The sequence below is a fragment of the Cherax quadricarinatus genome, chromosome 65, assembly GCF_038502225.1.
Source record: "Cherax quadricarinatus isolate ZL_2023a chromosome 65, ASM3850222v1, whole genome shotgun sequence".
NCBI lineage: Eukaryota > Metazoa > Arthropoda > Malacostraca > Decapoda > Parastacidae > Cherax > Cherax quadricarinatus.
This window is the reverse complement of record NC_091356.1, coordinates 11991691-12010376: the sequence shown is the minus strand read 5'-3', so window position 1 is coordinate 12010376 and position 18686 is coordinate 11991691. Positions and strand designations below refer to the sequence as shown.

The window sequence follows — 18686 nt, the reverse complement described above, 5'->3', positions numbered from 1 at the left end:
AAAGGTGTAAGGAGAGGAGAAGTTTGAGGTAATCAGTCCCTCAGCCTCGAGTCAATGTGTTCAGTCCATCTATCTTGTAGAATGTACAGCATAGGGCCGTAGACATGGCTTATATACTAATGGTACCCCTATGACCCTGCCTCCTCCTGCTTCGCCTCATCTGTATATGTTTCAAGCTCAGTATGCCAGTCGATGTTATTCAGTGCTGATATAAAGTTATTAACAGCTGTCTTGTTATGTAGTCTGAAGGTAACTTTAGTAGTGTCTTGGGGCAATTTACCTAGGTTGGTTATGAGAAAGGTAGGGTAGTGGTTTGTGGTGTTGTCTGTAATTATGCCTGATTTTAAAGAGGATATGGTGTTAGTCCAGATGTGGTCTAATAAGGAGATACTAGTCTCAGAGATTCTTGTAAGTTCTGTTATTGTTGGTAGCAACAAGCAGTTGCTCATAGTGTTTGTGAATTCAGTTACTTGTGGGTCCTGTGAGCAGCAAGTGGTCTTTGTTCATATGTGCATCAGTTATCATGTTTCCTAATTTTTCACTAAACTGGTTAATGTTTGACTGTGGTACTCTGTAGATGTTTATCATTGTGAGGGGTTTTTGCAGGTCTTTTGATTTAAATTTAGCTGTAATATATTCTCCATGTTCATCCCTTGTGCAAGAATTATTGATACATACAAGTTGATCTGAATAGTCTATAAGTGTTCCATCCCCTTGCTGTTCTGTCCTACAATATGGCTGTGTAACCAGGAATGGCATAGACATCTTTAGTACCAGGCTTTAGCCAGGTTTCTGTGTGATGATTAACATACTGGTATGCAGGGAATTGAGTAATGCTGTGAGGTCATTGTAATGTTTGCTCAAAGATCTGACATTGTAATTAAAGATAGTTATGTTATTGTTTGCTCTGAGTAATGTCTTTGCTTGGTCTGCTGTAAAATAATTACAGTTGCTGTTTAATTCAAACAAACAGCCATACAGCATAAATGAACCAATCTGCAAGGCTTCATTTATGATACTAAAATTTATACAAAATTAAAAAAAATTAGATACAAGAAGTGTCAACCAAATAGCATCGAAAGTAAAGAGGTGGGACCAAGAACCCAACCCCGAGGAAACTTATTTGACAATTACACACCTGTAAGTAGAGTTCCAGATCAGCTCTTCTTCTTTCTATAAATGTAGGATCCTTGTTGCCAATAATCTTTTTTGGTGGTAGAAGATCTCTAGCAACCCCATGGTTGCTAACTAACTTGTCATGAAGATCTGCGAAGGCATTGTAGCGTTGCTTTACAGACCAACGAACAGCTCCCACATTCAAGATAATAATATACAGTGTGACTCCTTCATTTTGTTCAGTACTTGGAATAGTGGCTTCAATATTATTTTCCCGACTTAGAGATGCCATCTGTTGAAAAATATGTACTGTATGTATGTATGTACGTATGTGTACACACACACATGCACACACACACAAGCACGTCAAGAAGTTAGAGAAAGTACAAAGGTTTGCAACAAGGCTAATCCCAGAGCTCAGGGGAATGTTGTACGAGGAAAGGTTGAGGGAAATCGGACTGACAACACTGGAGGACAGAAGGGTCAGGGGAGACATGATAATGACATACAAGATACTGTTGGGAATAGACAAGGTGGACAGAGATAGGATGTTCCAGAGAGGGGACACAGAAACAAGGGGTCACACAACTGGAAGCTGAAGACTCAGACGAGTCACAGGGATGTTAGGAAGTATTTCTTCAGTCATAGAGTCGTCAGGAAGTGGAATAGCCTAGCAAGTGAAGTAGTGGAGGCAGGAACCATACATAGTTTTAAGAAGAGGTATGACAAAGCTCAGGAAGCAGAGAGGGAGAGGACCTAGTAGCGATCAGTGAAGAGGCGGGGCCAGGAGCTGAGTCTCGACCCCTGGAACCACAATTAGGCGAGTACAATTAGGTGAGTACGTACACACACACACACACACACACACACACACACACAGAGTGGAACCTCGGTTTTCGTTTGCCCTGGTTTTTGTCGAATTCGGTTTTCAAAGGCTTTCATCAAAATTTTGTCCCAGTTTTCGTTCATCACCTCGGTTTTTGTCGAGTTGACAGTGGTCCGCCATACCGAATGTATCTGCCCGTGCCCACACAAAGCATCCAAAGCATTCTGAGTCAGTCTGGCTTTGTTTCTCGTCGGTACAGGGTGGTAGTGATGGTGGTAAAGGGTGGTAGTGATGGTGGTAGAGGGTGGTAGTGATGGTGGCAGAGGGTGGGAGTGATGGTGGCAGAGGGTGGTAGTGACGGTGGCAGAGCGTGGTAGTGATGGTGGCAGAGGGTGGTAGTGATGGTGGTAGAGGGTGGCAGTGGTTGTGATGGTAGTAGAGGGTGGTAGTGATTGTGGTAGAGGGTGGTAGTGATGGTGGCAGAGATAACCTCTCCTCCCTCTCCCCTCCTCGCCATCTTCCATATGCCAACAACAGTTTTCAATAAAGGTAAAAGTGATGTTAAATGTTCATTTACCCATTTCATTAGTCCTTTATATTTATTTCTCATTGTTTTCTGTATGTAAAACTACAGTGGATCCCTGGTTTTCAGCCAGTGTGGAAATCATACAATTAAGATTTCGAGCAATTTTTTCTCATCAAAATTTCCCCCCGGGTTTTGTACATTGGCTGGGAAACTGATGGTACCAGATGCGTCCACCTGGGCTGCTCATATGTTCATGACTCACTTTTGGGCACTTTAACCCTTAAACTGTCCAAACATAGATCTACGTTCATGCGCGTAGTGCTCTGAATGTAGATATACATTCGATTTTACATTCTTTCTTATGTAAAAACAAAGTAGATCTACATTTGGAGTGCTACGCGTGTGAATGTAGCTCTATGTTTGGACAGTTTAAGGGTTAAATGTCTTATTTTATGTTAATATAGACATTTTCATTAATCCATCTATGATATTTTCTTCAAAATTATGTAAGAAACACGTTACATAGCATATAAACATGCAATGTTTATATGCGATATATGTTTAATAACAATCACTCTTGGGCACATTAAATGTCTTATTTTAGGTTAATAAAGATATTTTCATTAATCCATCTATGATATTTTCTTAAAAATTCTACTATAAGAAACACGTTCCATAGCACATAAACATGCAATGTTTATATGCTATGGAGGGATCGGTGGAGGGTAAACATTACGTTTTCTCTGGTCCAGCCTCAGAGAAAACGTGTATTAGTTTGCATTGGCCCAGTAAACGCACTTAATCATACAGAAGGCTTTTGTTTACAATTCTTGGGATGAATTACTCATTACTTCTCCCTTTGTTTATAATGGCATCTAAAGGTAGTTGTTAGAAATGATTAAACTCAGTGAGCATGGTAAGTCGATGGTAATAATATGGCTGTGGGTTGCAGTGTATGTAGCTATCTGCCTGGGATGTAGTCCCTCTGGGACTACAAATAAATACTACTCACCAACAAGAGTCTTCAATAATGGTATGTAATGTTTATTTATCATTAAAATTAGTCATTTATATTTATCTCTCTTTGTTTTCTGCATGTAAAACTATAGTTATTCTCTATATAATGTATTTTTTGTTAATATTTTTAAGTGTCTGAATGGATTAATTGGATTTACATTATTTCTTAGGGGAAATATTACTTCGGTTTTCGGCCATTTCAGATTTAGGCCAATCTTCTGGAATGGATTAATTATAAAAACTAGGGGTCTACTATATAGTTATTCTGTATAAAATGCATTTTTTGTTAATACAGTGGAACCTCTACTTGCGAGTGCATCCATGTGTGAGTTTTTCCAAATACACATACGAGCAGCCAATGGGTTGATTTTTTGCTTCCATACGCGAGCAAAATTTCCATAAGCGAGCAGACCTCAAGGGAGGTTCCTACACTGGTGAGGGGCTCTTGCTCTTGATCTAGGGAATTGTATCTCATTTGTTTGTTGGACTATCTTATTGAAACTTGGGCAATGTATGATGGAAAGATGCTTCTTAGTGTACACCAAAAATGAAAGAAATCGGAGCATAAATAATGGAATTCACTTCTCAGCAATTAGCCACCCCTTACGGTATTTTCGTATGGTTTTTATGGTTGTATTCTCGTTTTTTTTTGTCTCATTTGATAGAATGGAAGATATATTACAGAAATAGATATGATTTTGATTGCTTTCATGACGAAAAGTACCTTGAAATTGAGCTCAACGAGGGAGAAATGCTCGTTTGCTTGACTGCTCAAGAGTAAACAAATGACATCACTGTCCATTCCAATATGCAGTCATGAATGGGTTGCCATTATTTATACAATTATTGGAATAAGGCATAACAGTAAATCTTATATTTTTTGTGTGAATAAAAATTACAAATTATTTATACTGTAATAATAATAAATAATAATAATAATAATAATAATAATAATAATAATAATAATAATATGTAAAATAATAATAATATGTACAGTGGACCCCGCATAACGATTACCTCCGAATGTGACCAATTATGTAAGTGTATTTATGTAAGTGCGTTTGTACGTGTATGTTTGGGGGTCTGAAATGGACTAATCTACTTCACAATATTTCTTATGGGAACAAATTCGGTCAGTACTGGCACCTGAACATACTTCTGGAGTGAAAAAATATCGTTAACCGGGGGTCCACTGTATAATAATAATAATAATACGTATAATAATAATAGTAAAATAATATAATACAATAACAATAATAATATGTATAATAATAATGTACTACATAATAATAATTATAATAATAGACGACTTCAAACGGCCATCACTAGATGGCAGTGTTTACCACAACAAAGAGGGAGCGGTTGTGGCCCCCTCTACCTGTTACATAATGATGTATTTTATTCATTCTAGAGTATGTATCACGTTTCTATGTTATTTATATTGTTTGTTATGTCATATTAGATGAACTGCGATAGATAAATAAGCCGTATAGATGATATTAGCGAAATTACTGGAGTACAGAATTCCACCAGAACGGATTAATTGCATTTCAGTTAATTTAAATGAGGAAAATTGACTCTGCAAACGAGAAAATCCAGTTGAAAGCAAGGTCATGGATCGAATTAAACTCGCAAGTAAAGATTCCAATATATATATATATATATATATTATATATTATATATATATATATATATATATATATATATATATATATATATATATCAATTCTTCTTATTCTTTTTAGTAATCTTTACAGGAAAAGGGGTTACTAGCCCATTGTTCCCGGCATTTTAGTTGACTTTTACAACACGCATGGCTTACGGAGGAAAGATTCTTATTCCACTTCCCCATGGATATAAAAGGAAAAGTAATAAGACCAAGAACTATTAAGATAAAATCAAAGAAAACTCAGATGAGTGTGTATAAATAAACGTGTACATGTATGTGTAGTGTGACCTAAGTGTAAGTAGAAGTAGCAAGACGTACCTGTAATCTTGCATATTTATGAGACAGACAAAAGACACCAGCAATCCTACCATCATGTAAAACAATTACAGGCTTTCGTTTTACACTCACTTGGCAGGACGGTAGTACCTCCCTGGGTGGTTGCTGTCTACCAACCTACTACCATAGAATTGATGAGGGAAAAAAGGTGAGTGGTGCGTTGAGGTATATGTGGAGTCAAAAAACGTTATCTATGGAGGCAAAGAAGGGAATGTATGAAAGTATAGTAGTACCAACACTCTTATATGGATGTGAAGCTTGGGTGGTAAATGCAGCAGCGAGGAGACGGTTGGAGGCAGTGGAGATGTCCTGTCTAAGGGCAATGTGTGGTGTAAATATTATGCAGAAAATTCGGAGTGTGGAAATTAGGAGAAGGTGTGGAGTTAATAAAAGCATTAGTCAGAGGGCAGAAGAGGGGTTGTTGAGGTGGTTTGGTCATTTAGAGAGAATGGATCAAAGTAGAATGACATGGAAAGCATATAAATCTATAGGGGAAGGAAAGAGGGGTAGGGGTCGTCCTCGAAAGGGTTGGAAAGAGGGGGTAAAGGAGGTTTTGTGGGTGAGGGGCTTGGACTTCCAGCAAGCGTGCGTGAGCGTGTTAGATAGGAGTGAATGGAGACGAATGATACTTGGGACCTGACGATCTGTTGGAGTGTGAGCAGGGTAATATTTAGTGAAGGGATTCAGGGAAACCGGTTATTTTCATATAGTCGGACTTGAGTCCTGGAAATGGGAAGTACAATGCCTGCACTTTAAAGGAGGGGTTTGGGATATTGGCAGTTTGGAGGGATATGTTGTGTATCTCTATACATATATGCTTCTAAGCTGTTGTATTCTGAGCACCTCTGCAAAAGCAGTGATAATGTGTGAGTGTGGTGAAAGTGTTGAATGATGATGAAAGTATTTTCCTTTTGGGGATTTTCTTTTTTTTTTTTTTTTGGGTCACCCTGCCTCGGTGGGAGACGGCCGACTTGTTGAAAAAAAAAATATATATATATATATATATATATATATATATATATATATATATATATATATATATATATATATATATATATATATATATATATATATATATATTTATATACGTATTTATTTATTATTCTTAAAGAAGTGCTAAATAATGGAAACCATTACTGAATTTCTTTGATTGGTCTCCAACCAAAACATTTAAAAATGGTTTCCATTCCCTTTAGACAGACAAGCCAGAAAAAAATTACGGTACCAATATAAGAAAGGAAAGAAAGAATTTCAGAAAGGAATACAGTAAGATAAGATTTTTATTTTTGTTTTGGAAAATCATAGCATACAATTGGGAGAATGGTTTTGAGGGCAAATATATGTTTTAGACATGCAATGATTAATTATGTGCATTTAATCTAGGAGAATATACAATATTTCTAGCATTAATTTTGGTGTTGATGGGCACAAAAGCTTATGCCTTATTGAACCGTGCCTCCTGGGAGTATGGTAAAAATATACTGCTCAAAATTGGGCTAGAAATGAAGAGGAAACAAAGCTTCATCTGAAAACAAAAACAATATGCTCTCAACTAGAATAGCTGCATTCCCTAGCTTACACCCCAGCTGTCAGATATCCACTTACACTCCCAGCTCAGGCAATAACAAAAGGCTTTTCTTAAACCTAGAAAGAGCTGCTGCAAAAGATAAATTTGTTTGGATTTTTTAACCCAGAGGGTTAGCCACCCAGGATAACCCAAGAAAGTTAGTGCATCACCAAGGACTGTTTGTCTTATTTCCATTGGGGTCCTTCAGTCTTGTTCCCTAGGATGAAGTCCACACCAGTTGACTAACATTCAGGTACCTACTTACTGTTATGTGAAAAGGGACAGCAGGTGTAAGAAAAGGTGCCCAACATTTCCACCCATGCCGGTATTATGCATTTTCGTTCTTCAGTGACACTAAGTGTGTGAGGCAAGTGCACTGCCAACAGAGCCACAGGATGCCTGATTAATTACCTACTAAGCCAATTGCCTAGAATGCATGAGGAGAAACCTCCTGAGTGACAAGAGTGGGTGGGTGCGAGTTGAACCTGCCTAGCATGGGCCAATAGCCCTACTGCAGTTTTCCATCATTCTTGTGGGAGAAAATAGGGAAAATTCATCAGTGATGCCCAAGGCAGAGATAGAGCGAGATGTCCCCACTCACAACTAAACACCGCAAGTCAGCAAAGAAGTTTCCTTCAAGCCTTGGAAACCTGCAGGGCAGAAAAAAAAGGCTGATGAATGACTCCCTAGATCAACTGCCCAGCAAGCTATGTATGACGAGAACAAACGTCCCGAAGAGAGACCGAGGGAATTTATCACCGATGCTCAGGACCCGTGAGCGAAACGTCTGCACTCCAGCAGCCGGCACGTAATATTTTTCCTGGTATCTAAAATACCGAATGCCAGTCATACCCACGCATCATTTACATTAATATAAGCTTTCCCGTGTAAGAAATCGTCATGACACAATTATCTCCTCATTGAAAACAAATGATTATGATAATGTTGGCAAAAGGAGGTTCATAAATACCCCTTAATTATCTCCAGCTTACCTAAATAATGAACTAAACTGAAAAAAAAAAAATACCTGGAAGACCCTCCTCTGTCAGGCTAAAAGTAAACAAACTTGCGATTTAAACTTCATAAGTTAATAAAATTAAAAAAAATAACTAAAAGCTAAAATGAACTGTCATAAGTTCTTGCATAAAGTTGAGACTATGGTAAGTTTAATAATATTTTGGGCAGGGAAAATAAAATTTATAATAATGTATCTGGTAATAAATCGTAACTTAGCTGCAAAGTAGCGATTCAATTTTACAAATTAATAAAATTCAAAGAAATGAAAGAAAAAAAAAGTTATCACAGTTTTTGCATGATGCTGAAAATTCTGTAACTTAACCGGTATTTTGGATAGGGATGAAGAAAGTTCATAATAATTTATCCGGTTATAAATCGTAAGTCAGCTGTTGGTGAGGCTATGTGTGAGTCTACGCTAAGATGTACTTTCTTGTTTTCTGAAAGAAATATGCTTCATCCATCTCCCTAGTCCCCGAGTGTACCACTGATAGGTTTCAGAATGTTTAGAGCGTATGCTGCAGCATGATTTTACTATGTAGATAAAGACAATGAGCAGTTCAGGACATTGATGGGACACTTCAGTACTAGGACAATGGATATATATTGTGCCTTTTTTTTTGTTATTACTGGATATATATACTTGAGGTGTATGTTTCTCACCATGTATACACGAAGAGTCTACTATAATCACTATTTTAGGTATTAAAGTGTTCCTACTTTAATCCTTATTCTAGGTATTAAAGTATTATTGTTACTGCGTAGTGGATAGGCTTGAAACCCCCATGAACCATTAACCTACTCTTTGATCCTGGTAACTTAGTCTAGGACTGAAGAAGCCAGTGCTGTATAGTCCTTGTGGCTTAGCGCTTCTTTTTGATTATAATAATAATGAAGAAGCCAGTAGTGGCGAATAATTTCCTCAATGTCTTGAACTGTTTGTGTTTGCAGGGGTCGAGTCACAGCTCCTGTGCACAGGACCCTAGTGGAAATAAGTCACTGACTTGAACATCAAAATGGTATACAATACCGACAGGTTGTTAGGTAAGACACATATGCAACAGTTAGACATCTTTATTCCGAAACGTTTCGCCTACACAGTAGGCTTCTTCAGTCGAATACAGAAAGTAGGCAGGAGCAGTAGAGATGTGAAGACGATGTAATCAGTCCATCACCCTTAAAGTCGTAGAATTTGAGGTTGTCAGTCCCTCGGCCTGGAGAAGTTCAGTTCCATAGTCAGGAACTATCTGAAGATCAAGCGACAGTGTGGAGGCTTAAATACTGTCGGAAGGAGAGGTGCAGGGTAGTAGTAGTAGTAGTAGTAGTAGTAGTAGTAGTAGTAGTAGTGAGAGGCAACTGAGAGGTCATGTCCCTCTCAGATCCAACCCTTCTCACTTGAAAAGCTTGTCCAAGGTGTTTTCTGTACCAAGATGCCACGTGTTGCAGTGTCTGACAAGATGAACATCAAAATGGTATACAATACCGACAGGTTGTTAGGTAAGACACATATGCAACAGTTAGACATCTTTATTCCGAAACGTTTCGCCTACACAGTAGGCTTCTTCAGTCGAATACAGAAAGTAGGCAGGAGCAGTAGAGATGTGAAGACGATGTAATCAGTCCATCACCCTTAAAGTCGTAGAATTTGAGGTTGTCAGTCCCTTCGTTTCGGAATAAAGATGTCTAACTGTTGCATATGTGTCTTACCTAACAACCTGTCGGTATTGTATACCATTTTGATGTTCATCTTGTCAGACACTGCAACACGTGGCATCTTGGTACAGAAAACACCTTGGACAAGCTTTTCAAGTGAGAAGGGTTGGATCTGAGAGGGACATGACCTCTCAGTTGCCTCTCACTACTACTACTACTACTACTACTACTACTACCCTGCACCTCTCCTTCCGACAGTATTTAAGCCTCCACACTGTCGCTTGATCTTCAGATAGTTCCTGACTATGGAACTGAACTTCTCCAGGCCGAGGGACTGACAACCTCAAATTCTACGACTTTAAGGGTGATGGACTGATTACATCGTCTTCACATCTCTACTGCTCCTGCCTACTTTCTGTATTCGACTGAAGAAGCCTACTGTGTAGGCGAAACGTTTCGGAATAAAGATGTCTAACTGTTGCATATGTGTCTTACCTAACAACCTGTCGGTATTGTATACCATTTTGATGTTCATCTTGTCAGACACTGCAACACGTGGCATCTTGGTACAGAAAACACCTTGGACAAGCTTTTCAAGTGAGAAGGGTTGGATCTGAGAGGGACATGACCTCTCAGTTGCCTCTCACTACTACTACTACTACTACTACTACTACCCTGCACCTCTCCTTCCGACAGTATTTAAGCCTCCACACTGTCGCTTGATCTTCAGATAGTTCCTGACTATGGAACTGAACTTCTCCAGGCCGAGGGACTGACAACCTCAAATTCTACGACTTTAAGGGTGATGGACTGATTACATCGTCTTCACATCTCTACTGCTCCTGCCTACTTTCTGTATTCGACTGAAGAAGCCTACTGTGTAGGCGAAACGTTTCGGAATAAAGATGTCTAACTGTTGCATATGTGTCTTACCTAACAAGTCACTGACTTTTTGGGTTATCCTGGGTAACCTTCACATATGTTGCTATGTATGAAAATTTATGTAGCTATTTGTGTACCTATATTTGAATAAAGTTACACAGGTCACTATGCATACACTGTCCTTGTGGGTTTAGCTCTTAATTTTGATTGTATCGCCAGCTGGGGTATTACATATGACTATAGTTAACTGCGTAAGAAATCCTACTTGTTACTCTGTCTAAATTTCAAGTAACATTTAAGCATTAGGATTAGTTTGCCAAAATGGAAATCAGTCACTTCATCTGACTTTTTTTTTGGGGTTATCTTAGGTAATTTAGACACATGTTACTATGTATGATAAATATACTTATGTGTACCTGTGCTTAAATATACTTTCTTGCTTGCCAGTGGCTTTCTTTTGTGCCTAATAATGTTTTATTACACGTAAAGTACATTATTTGTATGGCATAAAGAAATAAAAAAAAAGTTTATGTAAGAAAAATTGTAATCATTCATTTTTTTTAAATGTTACTTAATAAACTTAATTACTTATTCTAGCTGGACTTGAGAATGGGCTATGGCGACTCCACAGAGCCAAGTTAAACATTGCAGCTTTAAGATTTTGAGCTAATTAGGTGTCATATGTATATAATTCATTTAGCTATGTAGCTTGAATTTCCAAGCGAAAACCCTTGATCCAACTTACTCATGGGAGGTTCCTTGATGCTGGTGAGGGGCTCTTGATCTAGGGAATTGGTTCTGTGCTCCAGTTCCCTGAATTAAGCCTGAATACCTTCCATCTCTCCCCCCACAGGCTCTATAATCCCTATGGGTTTAGCACTCTCCCATGATTATAATAATAATAATAATCTTGATCCATCTAGCTGGATCGATCCTCCCATGTATCAGAAATCTTTCCCATGAAGATAGGCCGAAGGTACTGAATTTTTGCTCTGGAGAGGTGTAGGGTTATAATTGAAGAATGCTCTTCGGTAAAAATCGGACATTATTTTATATTTTATGGTACATACAAGTTATTGGCTATACGACCCTTGTGGGCTTAGCACTTGGTTTTGATTATAATAATAATATGATTTAACTGCATTGTGATATAGTTTTTCTTGTCATTTTGGTATTAGCAAACAAATTTATTGGCACAAATAACACTGTCAGCACAAGTCACTGCTTAGTGTTATGGCCAGGCCAAGTACAGTAAATGTAAGTAGAGGAGCAGTGCATGCAAAGAGACCGATGGTAGAATAAGGTTAAGTTACATTAGGTTTTTAAGGCTGAGGTGGGCAAGTTTCATGAGATTTGATTACATTTCTTACTCTTTGCGCAACATAATACTGTCAGTAATGTAAAATTCATTCAGTATTTACAACTGAATATATATATTGCTTCCAAAATCTGCCAAAGAGAAGTGTTCAATGACTGTATCACTAAACATAGAATTAGGAGGATATGATTGAAACATAATGAAATAATAAAGAGGACATAAATAATGTGATGAAAATATCTGACCAAGACAGAATCCACAGCAGTGGCTTAGATTATTAGGCATATTTAACCATTGTTTTTAGTTACCTTCATTTTGATTTTTATACAGTACAGTATAGTACTTTAGGGTTAACTTCTAATGTATAGAACCAAGGAACACTTCTGTGACAAGGTTGTTTTCCATGTGAGTGATTATTGATATGCATTATATTTATTTCAGAGTCTTCCTGGGAGCATGGGCAAAAAACATAAACTTCACGAGAAAGGTAAAAAACGGCGAAGAGAAGATGGATACTCCGATGAAGAGGAGAATCTTGAGCTAGAAGGTGTACCACAAGCATCTACACAAAATGTTGAAGTAAGAATTTCACATGGTGGCTAATTTTGCTTTAGGTATACAGTAGGGCCCCGCTTTACAGCATTTTGCTTTACAGTGTTCCGCTAATATGGACATTTCAAATTAGGACCAAAACTCACTATACGGCTCCCCCACCTAACTTTTTAATATGGCCACTGCACCCCACCTGGTTTATTTGCATTCTCTGTGAGCACTGCGTCTCTCCATTATGTCTTGAAACTTTCCAAAATTTCAAGTGTTTTTAAAAGTTATTTCATATTTTATATATACACTCTGATAATTATATTTATGTATACCTGCACCTAAATAAACTTACACACTGTGCTGGTGTGCAGGTACACATTAAAATCAGTAAGAGTGTCTTATGTCTCGAGATGCCATATTAACAATGATAATCACGGAGTCTCATTAAATGTCATGTATTACATTAACATACACATTTTCATTAATCCAGCTATGATATTTTTTCAAAATTATATAATAAACATGATATGTAACATATAAACATGATAAATACACCCCACAGTAGAATAAATTAACATAAATATGAAATGTGGTAGCCAGACAACTTGTAAGAGTGACGGCAAGAATAATGTTTTCTCTAGTCCAACGCCAGAGAAAATGTATACACTGTAATATTACTGGGGTAACTGTGGAAAATTATTCGTTTCGTATGCCTTTACTCAGCGTCAGTTCATCTAAAAATGGTGTTACATGAGAATGGGAGTGTTGCTCTTTATTTATTCTACTGTATCAATGTGGAGACAACTTGTACACAAACCAGATGCGTTCACCTGGTTTGTTTACAAAATTGACTAGCAAATTGCTAGTCAATTATAGCTGAGATTATAAGCAGCCATCTTGATAAGCATAATCTGATTAATAATACTCAGCATGGATTCATGAAAGACCATTCTTGTCTAGCTAATTTATTAACTTTCTTCAGTAAAGCTTTTGAGGCTGTTGATCACGAAAGAGAGTTTGATATTGCTTATTTAGATTTTAGTAAGGCTTTTGATAGAGTACCGCACCAAAGACTGTTAAAGAAAGTGGCAGCTTGTGGCATTGGGGGAAAAGTGCTCTCATGGATCGAGTCATGGCTCACAGACAGGAAGCAGAGAGTGAGCATAAATGGGGTTAAATCCGAGTGGGGATCTGTAACAAGTGGCGTTCCACAGGGATCAGTCTTAGGCCCGTTGTTGTTTATAATATATATCAATGATCTTGATGAGGATATTACAAGTGATATGAGCAAATTCGTCAATGACACAAAGATAAGTAGGATAATTGATTCAAACGTAGATATCAGGGAACTTCAGGAGGATTTAGACAAACTCAATACCTGGTCAGAAAAATGGCAGATTCAGTTCAGTGTAGATAAATGCAAGGTTCTGAAGTTCAGGAGTGTCCATAACCCTAGTACTTATAAGTTAAGTAATGTAGAACTTAGCCATACAGACTGCAAAAAGGACTTGGGGGTTATGGTGAGCAGTAACCTTAAACCAAGACAGCAATGCCTAAGCGTACATAATAAGGCAAACAGATTACTGGGATGTATATCAAGAAGTGTAAGCAACAGAAGTTCAGAGGTTATATTACAGCTTTATACATCATTAGTAAGGCCTCACCTAGATTACGCAGCTCAGTTCTGGTCTCCACATTATAGAATAGACATAAATTCATTAGAAAACATTCAGTGTAGAATGACTAAATTAATACATAGCATTAGAAATCTTCCTTATGAAGAAATATTTAAGACCCTTAAATTGCATTCACTTGTTAGACAAAGAATGAGGGGAGACATGATGGAAGTGTGTAAGTGGAAGATGGGTATCAATAAAGGGGATATAAATAAGGTCTAGAGGATATCTCTCCAAGAGAGAACCCGCAGTAATGGATTCAAATTAGACAAGTTTAGATTAAGAAAGGATACAGGAAAGTATTGGTTTGGAAATAGGGTAGTTGATGAGCAGAACAGTCTGCCTAGGTGGGTTATTGAGGCTGAAATCTGGGTAGCCTTGGATAAATACATGAGTGAGAGGGGTTGGATTTGAGTGGGACTTGCACATGGGCAAATAGAATTATCAAAGCTTATTTCTTGGGTAGCATTGAAAATTGGGTTGGGCAAATATTTTGTTAGTGGGATGGATTGTGAAGGACCTGCCTAGTATGGGCCAACAGGCCTGCTGCAGTGTTCCTCCTTTCTTATGTTCTTATAATTCTATTTGCTCAGGTGCAAGTCCCACTCAAATCCAACCTCTCTCACTCATGTATTTAGCCCTTAAACTGTCCAAACGTAGATCTACGTTTGCTTGCGTAGCGCTCCAAATGTAGATCTACATTTTTTTTACATTCTTTCTTATGGAGAAAATCGAGGGCGGAGAGCTACGTGCACAAACGTAGATCTACGTTTGGACAGTTAGAGGGTTAACCAACCTAAATTTGAAACTACCCAAGGTTTTAGCTTCGATAAAACCTTGTGTAAAGGGATGGGGGCTGTTGTGGCAGGTTTCCTTGTGAAAAACATTGTGATGGGCAGCTGAGACCATTTCTTCATATCTACAAAGAGAGTTTTGTAGGGACTTATACCTCTATCAATGTCGTTCACCACCTTCAAAGTCCTCAACATAAATGTGATTTGGAGGCTGGGAATTTGGCGGTTGGGAATTCGCGAATGTTCGAAGCCTGCAGAAGTGGAAAACGCAAATGTTGAGGGAGACCTGTGTGCATTTTATTGCTCTGGGATGCTTTAAATGTCATAGAATATTATGTGTGGGTGGGTGGGCCTGGTATGGTAGGTATGGTTGTTTCGCTGGCTACCATACATACCACACTTGATTTCTTACAATAAATGCTATTCATCTCACCCTACATTATTTTACAAATATTTTAAGGTAAGTAATGAATGTACTATATGTGTATTTTACTTTTTTATTGTTTTTTAATACCTAGTTCTATTGCCAACTTAATATATGTTAGTGTAAACTTGTTATCTGATATTTATGTGCATTTATAAGTAGACAAAAATGGCGTTCCACTTTGTGGTAATTTCCACTTTACGGCTGTAGCCCAGAACCTAACCTGCCATATAAATGGGGCCCTACTCTACTTCGTTTTTAACACAAAAGTATTTGCTGTGTTGTACAGTAGTCATTTATGTATAATACTCTAATTTATATAGTAAATGAGTTTAGGGATATGTAAGTTAAAGATTTGCTGAAAAAAGTTTGTGTAGGAAAGTGCAAAGTTTCTAGAAATAATTCGGGGTTTCCATAGTTGTGAATAGGAAAAGGTAACAGGTTCCTGCTAAGTGTAAATGTGTGTGTGTGTGTGTGTGATGTAAATGGTTTAGAAAATTGACAAGTTCAAGAATGAGACACTTTTGCAACATTTGGGTAACTTTACTGAGGACTGAACACATTGACTCCAGGCTGAGTGACTGATTACCTCATTCTCCTTCTCATTTAACATTGTTCTTCTCTGTATTGAACTGAAGAAGCCAGTGACTGCCAAAACATTTCCTCAGTAGAGTTTCCCAAATGTTGCAAGTGTGTGTCATTCTTCAAGTGTAAGCATTCTTGATATATCTATATTTGCTAACTGAAATCACACTTAAGGAAATTTTTGCTACTCAGGGGATTATAGTAATAGATTCTTTCTTCCAAATTCTTCATTTACATTTTCTTTCATTGTGCCAGTCTTCACATGACCCCATACTCTGAATCAACAGAATCCACTTCATTATTTTCTTAAGAAGTACCTCAATGGAATTAAATCACTCTATCTGACTTTTCTGGGGGTATTATCCTAGGTAATTTTCACTATGTATGATAATTGAACTTATGTGTAACTGTGCCTAAATAAACTTACATATATGCCAAGTGCTGCTTCATCCCACCAAGTACTTCCTTTCAATCTTTTCCCAGTTAGTGGAACACTAACTTATTTGGTATTTTAACTAGGTATTCTTTATGTTCAGCCCAAATGACATTCAGGTTAATTTGATCAGTCTTTAGCTGTAAAATAATTAAAAGTATTTTTCATTCAGAAATTCTTTATTGCTTTTCTCAACTAAAATACATTATGTACAATACTTATAATGTAGAATGACATTGAGAGCGTATAAATCTGTAGGGGAAGGAAGGCGGGGTAGGGGTCGTCCTCGAAAAGGTTGGAGGGAGGGGGTAAAGGAGGTGTTGTGGGAGAGGGGTTTGGACTTCCAGCAAGCCTGCGTGAGCGTGTTAGATAGGAGTGAATGGAGACAAATGGTATTTGGGACCTGACGAGCTGTTGGAGTGTGAGCAGGGTAATATTTAGTGAAGGGATTCAAGGAAACCGATTATTTTATATAACCGGACTTGAGTCCTGGAAATGGGAAGTGCAATGCCTGCACTCTAAAGGAGGAGTTTGGGATATTGGCAGTTTGGAGAGATATATTGTGTATTTTTATACATATATACTTCTAAGCTGTTGTATTCTGGGCAGCTCTGCAAAAACAGTGATTATGTGTGAGTGAGGTGAAAGTGTTGAATGATGATGAAAGTATTTTCTTTTTGGGGATTTTCTTTCTCTTTGGGTCACCCTGCCTCGGTGGGAGACTGCCGACTTGTTGGAAAAAAAAAAAAAACTTATAATGTACATTTTTTTGCATATCTATCATGTTTAGCTCCTATAAATTTTACTGTTGAGTTTGAAGAAAATATCTCATTGCCTTTTCTCAGTGTTTTAATTATTAACCCTTTGGGGGTCGACAGGTCCTCTCAGAGACTTGTTCTCAGGGTCGGCCAAATTTCAAAAAAAAAAAAAAAATATTTTTTCTTATGAAAAGATAGAGAATCTTTTCCCAATCATAATGGCGCCAAAAGTATGAAATTTGATGGAAAACTTAGGGAATTATGCTCTCGTGAAGTTGGTGGTCTCAACGATGTTTACGCATCGGCGATTTTGCCCACTTTGAGCCCTATTTTTGGCCAATTCCAGTGTACTAGTCGACAAAAATCATAACTATTTCGCTAGAACCCCATTTTTTCTATCGAATGAGTACAAGAAACCACCCATTTACCGATTTAAACTATCCAATAAAGTGGTCAGAATTTAGCAATTTTGCCAATTTCACACAAATTTCAAAAGATGCCAATTTCCGAATAGGGTCCAGAATAAACAAGAAAGACATTCCTGGCACTAAAATAACAAGTTCTCTGTTCGTTAGTCACATCCCCAGGACCCTCTTATATTTCTTTGGCTTTCCACTTTGAATTTTTATTCTTACAAAAAAAATAAGATTTACTGTTATGCAGACTACTGCATTAGTGTAGAAATGGTATAAATAATATCAGCACACTTGCGAAAGATATTAGACTCACCAGTTGATGTGTATTGGACGCTTAGCATGATTTGTTTACTTTTGAACTTTGGTAAAAATCGAACATTTCTGCTACTTTGAGCTCAATTTCAAGGTACTTTTCATTGTAAAACCAGTCAAAATCATCTCAATTTCTGTAATATGTCTTCCATTCTATAAAATGAGACCAAGAAAACTAGAATACAACAATAAATACCATACGAAAATAGAGTGCAAATTCGCTGTTTTAATCGAAAAACACGGTCAAAGTTTTTTTTTTCTCGTTACGCACTGTGTGCTGCAGGATTTTTTTTATACCGTGCACACTGACCACATAGACCCATTCTTTCATATGGAGGCCTACCAGCTTTCTCCCACTAGATTTGAGGACGCTAGAATTTAGGCGTACTAGTACGTCAAAAACCCTGGGTCGTAAGCCGTACTAGTACGTCCGAAACCCTCAAAGGGTTAAACAACCATGGTGACATTACACATCCCTGTCTAAGACCTACTTCTACACACCCTAACCTGAGCCTCACTATCCTCATAAAAACTCTTTACAGCATTTAGTAACTTACCACCTATTCCATATACATACTTGCAACATCTGCCACATTGCTCCTCTATCCACTCTATTATATGCCTTTTCTAAATCCATAAATTCAATAAAAACTTCCCTACCTTTCTCTAAATACTGTTCGCATATATGCTTCAATGTAAACACTTGATCTACACATCCCCTACCCACTCTGTCTTACCTCTAATTCTTTCAATTATAACCCTACCGTACACTTTTCCTGGTATACTCAATAAACTTATTCCTCTATAATTTTTACAATCTC

General features: G+C 37.6%; 2 protein-coding genes across 4 annotated transcripts in view; one reads left to right on the top strand and one right to left on the bottom strand.

The window, feature by feature from the left end:
- The window catches only part of LOC138854644 (nischarin-like), a 42471-nt gene extending 34335 nt beyond the window's left edge, over positions 1 to 8136 (bottom strand). Inside the window, exons 1-2 of one of the 2 annotated variants that reach the window (XM_070098944.1) lie at positions 8085 to 8136; positions 1139 to 1408 (exon numbers count right to left, since the gene is read on the bottom strand). In XM_070098944.1, coding sequence (XP_069955045.1) covers positions 1139 to 1408 — 270 coding nt within the window. In that variant the 5' untranslated portion in view covers positions 8085 to 8136. Of the gene's footprint in view, positions 1 to 1138; positions 1409 to 8084 lie in introns of those variants that run through there. The other variant, XM_070098945.1, reaches the window with a different exon arrangement.
- A 314-nt stretch (positions 8137 to 8450) lies between these two features.
- Positions 8451 to 18686, top strand: part of hay (ATP-dependent DNA helicase hay) — a 14632-nt gene continuing 4396 nt past the window's right edge. Inside the window, exons 1-2 of one of the 2 annotated variants that reach the window (XM_053793779.2) lie at positions 8451 to 8478; positions 12366 to 12503. In XM_053793779.2, coding sequence (XP_053649754.2) covers positions 12381 to 12503 — 123 coding nt within the window. In that variant the 5' untranslated portion in view covers positions 8451 to 8478; positions 12366 to 12380. Of the gene's footprint in view, positions 8479 to 8670; positions 8774 to 12365; positions 12504 to 18686 lie in introns of those variants that run through there. The other variant, XM_070098943.1, reaches the window with a different exon arrangement.